Source organism: Botryllus schlosseri, chromosome 10, assembly GCF_051294905.1.
Source record: "Botryllus schlosseri isolate E-star chromosome 10, Bs_hap1, whole genome shotgun sequence".
NCBI lineage: Eukaryota > Metazoa > Chordata > Ascidiacea > Stolidobranchia > Styelidae > Botryllus > Botryllus schlosseri.
The window spans coordinates 28,014,027-28,023,333 of record NC_137245.1 but is presented as its reverse complement, the minus strand read 5'-3'; the positions used below and the strand labels follow the sequence as shown (position 1 = coordinate 28,023,333).

Genomic DNA, 9,307 nt, shown 5'->3' with positions numbered 1-9,307 from the left:
AATGTAAGTTGCCATCAGTTTCATTTTTTGCAATCTTTTTTTTAATAGGACAAGAAATCAAACGAGTCTCGAATTTATATTTCAGGAATTACAAGTCACCGGTTGCCAGAGTCGGTCGAACGAAGTATTTCTACTTTTCAAAGCACTCAAAGTAGTTTGCCTACTTGTGCTTCCTACTCAAGTAGGTACAGTTTTAGGCTAACACTACTTTTCCTCAACAGTCTTCAGTTTTTAAGGCAAAATTCAACCTACGATACTTACTATTTAATTTATTTGGAAATTGCTACTTAGTCACTGTGGAATAAGGTTCCGAAACAACTTTTTCATTCGGATTCCGGGGATTCGCTGATTAAATTGTTAGGCTGCTCATCAAATTTGGCTCAATTCCAACCAGTACAAACCGCGGCAGAGCCAATTGAAATGTCTATATTTAGTAAAAGAATTTGTTCAAATTTTACTGTCAACCCCATTAAATTGTTAAGTTGCCTAAAAGAACGATTCATGAAAAACTTTTCTCACTTCCAACTGTTAGAAGTGAAGTTATTACATTTGGAGGTTTTGATTTTGCAAGAATAGCATTGATGGTTGGTAATCCAAGAATGATTGATGAAAAACTGCGATAACTTCGCTTCTATGGGTTGGAATTGCCTCAAATTTCTTTTGCATCGCTATTGTAGATAACTTAACAATTTCGAAATTCGAATTTTTTTAAAACACTCATTTAATAAATACAACATGTAGGATACATGAGTGGAATTTGATGGCGTTACTTCTACTTCAGCACTGTAGATGAATACTTTCACAAACTAGTCTATTCGCAAGGTAAAGCTTATTATATCAGTTTCGACGCAGCCTAATGCGTAACCATGAACGTTGTTTACTCTCAGCTTTGCATTCGAGATGACGTCAACAAATATTTCCGCTTTCTCTCGTTTAGTTGCTGGATTACTGCGGACTTCCTGTGTTTAACTCCCAGATTGCTGCATGAATCGGCCATTGGTAGCTATGAGGTAAGAATATCATTTCCTTTTCCCATTAATCCTTAATTCCGGAATGCTGGTCTCCATAATGGAAGATAGAATTTAGTTTGAAAACAGTTATATAATCATTAGTATTATTTTCTCACATGACTGCAGGGTTGTCACCAAGTCACAAGGTTCCGAGTCACAAGTCAATTTCACTTTTACAGTTTTGACTCGAGTCATTTTCAATGCATCACCGAGTCAAGTCAAAGTCCATGTCAGCCAGTAGAGGGTTTTGACTCGAGTTCGAGTCATTATGTTCAGTTTTGAGTTCAGTCCGGTTTAACCCACTTTTTCAACTCTGTTCGAGTGATATAGAATGGTGTGTATTCCTATTATCGTAATTTTTCTCACTCATAACACTTTCTGGCCCTATTTTCCAAGTATCAGTACTGATAGACAAAATATCAATCATGTGACAACTTTACTATTCGTCAAACCTACAATGAAATGCCTGCTTTTGCCATCCTAGTCTCGAGCCATATGACTTGGTTTGAGTCGTGCACAATGACTCCAGTACAAGTCGAATCAATACAAAAATTGACTCGAGTCGTGTCATTTTGCGCATTTGAAAAAAAATGACTCGAGTCAAGTCGAGTTACCAAAAACTCGCGTCAGACTCGAGTCGAGTCAATTCAATTTTTATAATTTATAATTTAGATAATTCCAATTTTAATCTAATTTATGGTTTTCGTGAAAATGCTACAGTACTCGATCATGCGAAACAAGCCAAGCTCACTGCACAGACATTTTCCATTGTCATAATTATGAGAATGAGGTATGAGCTGAGTTTGATTGTCGTTGCATTTCTGTCTAATTTGCAATTTAATTCAATTTTTACAATTTAATTCAATTTTACGAATTTACTAATGCTAATTCTAATCTAATTTGGAAAAACTAAAAAATTTCTAGGTTCCTAGGTAATGTGTGGTAGATAGTAGCCTACATTACATTGATAGTCACCTGACCTAGTAAACCTATAAAATGTCTCAAATAAAGTGGCACACAGGGTTAAAGCATACGCAACGGGTTAATACATCTACTACCCACACATTGGAATACACTCGCCAAACACTTGATCATATCGTCCGCAAACATTGGCTTTGAATTCGAGATCGTGACATCTGCCCGTGGGAGCTTCAGTCTTGTTTATATAAAAATTGTCTCCAAAATCGGAATTTGTCCGCAATGTAAACGCAAGGTTCCAGCGGAGGTTTCTTAATGGAAGTCACTGTTTGATATAATTCAGTTTTCAAGTGTCTGCTGCCGTATCATGGATTGATCATTGGCTAGTTTGTCTCAACCAGACTTAGCCAACTGCTAGAAAATTTCAGCTATTTATATTAGACTAGAATTAGAGCGATAGCTACTACGCAGTTTTTTTTTCAAATTAGATTCGAATTAGAATGATAGCTGTACCGTTAATTCCAAATGCGATTACAATTAGAATAATAGCTACACAATTTTTTCCATGTCAGATTAGAATTAGAATGATAGTTGCACGGTTGTTTTCCAAATTAGATTTGAATTAGAACTGTAGTTACAGTTTTTTCAAAATTAGCTTAGAATGATGGCTGTACCCTTTATTCCAAACTAGATTAGGATTAGAATGATAGTTTTTGCTTTTTCAAAATAAGATAGAATTGAATTAGAATTTATTCCAAACTAGATTAGAAATGGAATGATAGCTGCACCATTTACTGCAAATTAGATTAGAATTAGAATGATAGCTGGACAGTTTTTTTTTCGAATTAGAAAAAAATACAGTTTTTTCCAAGTTGGATTTGAATTAGAATGATAGTTACTGTTTTTCCAAATTAGATTACAAAGATCTCTACGCAGATTTCTGCAATTAGATTGGAATTGGAATAATAGCTTCAATGATTTTTCGGAATTAAATTGGAATTAGAAATACTGAATTTGCAAATACTCGGAATTTGAAATAAACTCCCAATTAGTTCAGTTCATACCAAATCTATGAGGATGACAAATGTCTGTACACCAAACTTGGCTTGTTTTGCACGATTCAGTTCTCCTGTAGCATTTTCAGGAACATACGAAATTATATTAGAATTAAAATAAGACCATTGAAACATTTCACAAATTGAGATTACAAGTAGATTGCCAGCAATTTGCTCTAATTAGTCTTATTCGACAAACTAGAAGTCTGGTCTCAGCCTTGGCATTGAGATGTTAGCTAGCACGGCAATGGAGACTTTGATATTGTGGATAGATTTTCTCTGACTTCATTTGTTTATAGCTTTGGCTCACTATTTAGCAAGCGTTGACAACATTTAGAGCGAATTCCTTGTTAATTTGTACCTAAATTTATCGAGCTTTCATTTTTATTGAAGATTCTGAAGGGCTTAGTTTTATTTATGCTTTATTTATGTTTTTCAGTTAATCTTTATCCCGAGGCAAGGATGGATTTCACGTATCAACAATGTTGGGAAATTTGAAGGCATTTTCGAAGCTTTATTGGGAAGTGCAGAATATCCTACATCGTCATGAATTGGGATTCAGAAGCCATCAGCGATTTTGAGGATGGAGATTACGTTTTTGGAAGGTTAGTTTGATTTTCTGTAAGTAAAAAAGTTGGGAATAGTATCAATATCGATTAATGTAATGGAGCGTATATAAAACTATATTTCATTGAAGTATTTTTGTTCGTTAGGTTATGAGCAGAAATGGTCAAATTAGTCAGTGTCACTACTCCAGTAGAAGTAAAAGTAGAACTGTCAAGTAAGGAAAATTTACTTGCACTTCTACTCTTATTCTTACTCAAGAAGCAGCAATTTTGGAGACACAGTAAGACTAGTGCGAGTAGAAGTAGAAAATGAACCTCTGTAATGTAGGCCTACTCAAGTAGGTGATTTGAAAAGTAGATTTGGTCGAGGGCTTGCATTTTTTCCAAATTAGACCAGAATTAGAATGATGGCTGCACAGTTTTCTCCAAATTAGATTAGAATTATAGCTATACAATTTTTTCAAATTAGATTAGAATTACCGAATTCGTGTAAACTTGGAAATTGAATTAGGTAATTACAATTATCTAGTTGTCCAAGTTCTCTCTGTTTATTAGTGTTGCCCTGCCATAATATAACTTCAATGAACAATTGAATAATATATTGATATTGAAATGAACCCGAATATTTCCGACTGACACTCGTCAGGGGCAATCGTCAGCAACTAGTGGAGAATTGGAAGGAAAATTGTATATCAACAATCATGTCTCAAAATATGACGTCGCAGGCCAAAAATTCGAATTTACAAGTCAAATTGATGACTCAATGTATATTTTGAAATGCATCACAAACTCCTTTTGGCACAAATTAGGTTAGCACAAGTGGGCGCTAGCATACTGTCATTTTTCAGGACCACACTTCTTCTTTTGAAAGTCAAACTGAACGAATTTTCAGATGAATATCATCCGGTAAGTCTCTTTCATACTTAATTGAGTACCTGTAATATATTTTAATGAAATAAACCCAAAGATTTTCGGCTGACACTCGTCAGGGGTAACCGTCAACAACTAGTAGAGAATTGGAAAGAATATTGTATATCAACAAATACAATCATATCACATGTTCCAGTGTTGTAACCAAGACGAAAGGTCCGAGTCACAAGTCAACCTCACTTTTATAGTTTTGACTCGAGTCAATTCGACTCATTTTCAATTCACCACCGAGTCAAGTCCAAGTCAGTGAGCACTGAGCAGTAGGTCGAGTCCGAGTCTTAGTGTGTTGACTCGAGTCCAAGTCATTGAACTCACTGTTCAGTTTTCAGTTCAATCCGATTCAACCCACTATTTTCAATTCTGTTCTAGTGATATAGAATGGTTTGCATTCATAATTTCATTATTATTCAAGTGTATTTTAACACATAAGCCTATATTTTACTTACGAATATATTACACAATTTTTTGCGGCATATTTCATATATTTTCAAGTTTTATGTTTTCATTGTGGATTTCTTGCACTGGTTTGTATGATTTTTGTAACCGACAAGATAGCGTAATGGTGAAGCGTCCTGCTTCTTGATCGGTAGGTCGTGCGTTCGATCCCCGTCCGGGTCAGACCAAAGACCTGATTATTAAAACTGGTATCCATGACTTCCCCGCTTGGCACTCATGCCATACAAGGCTATATCTGCACCTTCCTTGTCCAGCGGCATATGCACATCATGCATTTATGGTATGCATATGCGCAGATCGTGTGTATGTGTATCATGAGTCGGTGTATATGCTGCAAAAAAAACATCAAGGACAAAAATAAACTACGTCCTTTCCTTTGTGTCTGACGTATTCTCACCCAATTTGCATCGCGTTTTGAGATTTTTTCAATCCAGAATTTTAATTCTTTATATAGTTTTATTATATTATTACTTTGGTGATAAAAAATGTTCTTCCCAATTCTATACTAGTTGCCGACAATTACTCTGACGAGTGTCAGCCGAACATATTCAGGTTTATTTCAATATCAATATACTACCGTATTGAATTGTATGTTGAAGTTCTGCATATCCTAGAAGCTCTTTTTTACTTGAAAAAACGAACACCTTTTTTTGAAACGATTCACCTCACTTGGAATCCACTTGAGATTTTTCACTCTCCACATTCCTTTGATAATATGGACGATTGTCATTGCCATAGAAACATAGTCTCGATAATGTGCTTGAGACGGCTGGCCTTTGTTTTGTGCGAGTTCTGAAGGAGATTTGTCGGTATCTTTTCAATTTGTGTTTTGCAGAAAAGTGGGATGTTTGGTGTGTTTCTGTTGGCTGTAAGTTTAGTTGGACTGCTAGAAAATTGTCGAACTTTTTTCCAAATTAGAATAGAATGAGAATGATAGCTACACAGTTTTTCCGAATTAAATTAGATTTTGAATGATAGGTACACATTTATTTTCAAATTAAATTAAAATAAGAGTGATAGCTACAGTGTTTTCCAAATCAGATTACAATTGAAATGATAGCTACACATTTTTTTTCCAAATTAGATTACAATTGGAATGATAGCCACACATTTATTTCTCCAAATTAGATTAGAATTGGAATTATAGCTGCGGTGCACAGTTTTGATTAGAATTAAAATTATAGCTACACAGTTTTTCTCAGATTATGGAATCATAAAATTTGAATGATAGTTACACGTTTTTCCGAATTAGATTAGAATTAAAATTTTAGATGTCTACAATTTTTTTAGATTACATTACAATAAGAAATATAGCCACACAATTTTTTTTCTTAATTAGATTAGGGATAAAATTGTAGCTATAGTTTTATTTCCAAATTTGATTAGAATTAGGATTATTGCTACACGGTTTTTTACTAAATAGATTAGAGATAAAACTATAGCTACACATTTTCTCCCAATTATATTAGATTTAAAGTTATAGCTACACAATTTATTTCTAAATTAGATTAGAATTAGAATCGCCGGATTCGCAAAAACTTAGGAATTGAATTCAATTATGAATTGGAAAGAAATGCAACACTAATATAGTTCAGTACCAAATCAAATTTGATTCTATTAAGCATGAGAAATGGAAAATGTTAGTAGAAGAAGCTTGGCTTATTTCGCACAATACAGATCTCCTGTAGCATTTTCAGGAAAAACAAATTTATGATATATTTCACAAATTATGTAATAATTAGACCACTAGAATTATATGGTTGTCCATGTCTTGCTGTAACAGAACCACAAATTATTTTGTCCTGTAAATGTATAAATGTAAGTTTTGCTGTCATTTTTGTTTGCTAAATAGCTTCAGATACTCACCCATTACTAGTTCTGGAATGTATTCTGTTTTTGTATGACCCTCTCCACCCTATTGTGTTATCAACAGGCAACGATGTCCCAACAAAAGAATAATTTATATTGATACCTTTATGTGTAACAATACAGAGATTATGTAGGCTGCTAAATAATGGGAGTCTAGCAAAAGGTAGATATCAACTGTGAAGAGAGGTTGTGACTTATTACAAATTCGTTCAGAGGATAAGTTCATTTGTCGAGGAATTTTTAGGTCATTGTGAGACTACAGTTAACTGTGTTATCAGTTTTGAGTATTTCTTCATTTTTCTGCCCTCATGACGTTAACGATTATAATAAGAACGATAATTGCTGTCAGTAGACAGATTTTAATTATATGGCTGCGCAGTCTGAAGGTGATGATTTGATTGAGAAATTCGAACCTGGAATCTATAATCTCTGCCGTTGAATTTGAGCAAATATATCACATATTTTTTGATGGTTGCTTGAAAAGGTGAGTGATTTTTCTCGTTTGAACCTAATAGCTGAATTGCTTGAAATAAGATTATTTCCTAGTATGGGCGGCAGGAAATGGTTGGCGGCCATCAAACGTCATAGTTTCCACCAACTTATGAAATATGATCGACTCTTTCCGTGCTTGCTGCTTTTGATACCAATTCATACGACTGAGTCGTGTTTGTAGTTTGAATTACATTTAAGATTTTTTAGTTAGTACATTTTGAGATTAGGCTCTTGGCTGATATAATCATGTTTAAATAAACTATGATATTTTCGGTTGAATTTTGTCAGGGGCAATCGTCAGCAAGTAGTAGAGAATTCAAAATAAATTTATATTACCCTTAACAAGTGTCAAAAAATATTTGGGTTTATTTCATTATGAATATATTACTCAATTGTATATTGAAGTTCTGTGCCTCTAAAAGTTCCTTTAGCAGGGTTGTTCAAAATAACTTTTTTCTTCAAATTTTACCGGCTATTAAATAAAATGGTTAGGCTAGCTAAAATAATGCTACATGCCAAATTTTGCTAAATTCCAAACGGCATAAGCGAGGTTATTGTGCAAAATGTTGGATTTGCGACAATAGTATTTACGGTGGCAAATTCTTAATTATTGATGATAGAACCACCCACCGTAAATACTATTATCGCAAATCCAACATTTTGTACTCCAGCAACTTCAAATAGCCGGTAAAATTTGGTTTTGTATGAGATTTCAAATTCAATCCCAAGTTAACTCTAGTCTATTTCATGTCATTTCATTTATAATCTCAGTTTATCAGACAGTTGGGAGTATACAGGGTAGTGATTTACGGTTTAACTGCTTCTAGATTCATTGCCATTCCAGCTAGAGTGTAAAAAGCAAGTTTTCATTGATTTTATGTAGATACCAGTCTGAGTTTCAGTAATCTTAAACACATTTCCCACCAATCCTGGATTATGTTTCAATTTATAGGCCCTACATCTCAAGTCACACAGGATGTCCAAGTAACCAAATACCCAGAGTATCAAATTAGCTAGGGAAAGTGTTTTAGAGTTTTAGTGAAGAAATAATCGTTTGAGGACAGGTCCTGTGAAGTGAACAGGCTTTGATGTAATGCAGTTGAATAGTACATTCACATTGAAATAAACCTGAATATTTTAGGCTAACATCAATCATCAGCTGAAAAATTCATGTTCATTTCAATATGAATTTATTTTTCAATTGTATATTGTACCTTCACAGGTATTCAAATACAATTTACTATGACAGTATAATTTCAGTATGCATTTGTGTAGTTAGCCTATTGTTCAGATGCAGTTTTACTTCATAATATATTAATAGTATAGATTTCAGGAATGTTTCAGCATGCATAGTGGGCACTTGATAAAATTGTTGGGTTTCCTAAAAAAACATTAGTTACTATAGTGAAAATTTTGTATTTATTTAGTAAGGATAAATATAAAGAAAATTCAAATTTTACTGGCTGCCCCATGAAATTGTGAGGTTTTCTGACAAAAAAACGATTCACAACAATTTTGCCTCAATTCCAACCTGTAGAAGCAAGGATATCGATGTTCAAAATTTAAGATTTCAAACATTATTTACAGTGGGCGGATCTATATTGAATAAAAAATTTGCCACCGTAAATAGTATTTTTTTCCAAATCCAAAATTTTGTACAATGCAGGTTGGAATTGAGCCAAATATGGTGTGCATCGTATTTTTAGACAACGTAACAATTTCATGAGGTAGCCAGTTATATTTGAAAAAAAAGTTATTTTTAAACAGTTTTTCATTGCATAATTAGCTTATTGTTTATAAACAGCTTTGATAAGATTAAAGTATTTGATTTTATGAATATATGCTTTGTAAAGAATATGGTGACGATATTGTCAGCTATTTGTGTACGTCATTCAAGACATTTCAGATTATGAGCTCTCGTTCAAAGCAAAACGCTGATCTAACGCGTGATAAGCGTATCACTTTTGTCCCTTGAGGCCAAAAATGCATCCGATATGACGCCGTTATTAGT

At 33.7% G+C, this 9,307-nt stretch overlaps 1 protein-coding gene across 3 annotated transcripts in view; it reads left to right on the top strand.

Annotated features, from left to right (window-relative positions):
• Positions 1 to 25: 25 nt before the first annotated feature.
• Positions 26 to 9,307, top strand: part of LOC145447879 (rho guanine nucleotide exchange factor TIAM2-like) — a 29,317-nt gene continuing 20,035 nt past the window's right edge. Inside the window, exons 1-4 of one of the 3 annotated variants that reach the window (XM_080326147.1) lie at positions 26 to 181; positions 888 to 1,010; positions 3,423 to 3,588; positions 4,398 to 4,455. In XM_080326147.1, the coding sequence (XP_080182273.1) occupies positions 3,530 to 3,588; positions 4,398 to 4,455 (117 nt within the window). In that variant the 5' untranslated portion in view covers positions 26 to 181; positions 888 to 1,010; positions 3,423 to 3,529. Of the gene's footprint in view, positions 186 to 887; positions 1,011 to 3,422; positions 3,589 to 4,397; positions 4,456 to 6,727; positions 7,289 to 9,307 lie in introns of those variants that run through there. The other 2 variants (XM_080326148.1, XM_080326150.1) reach the window with 2 other exon arrangements.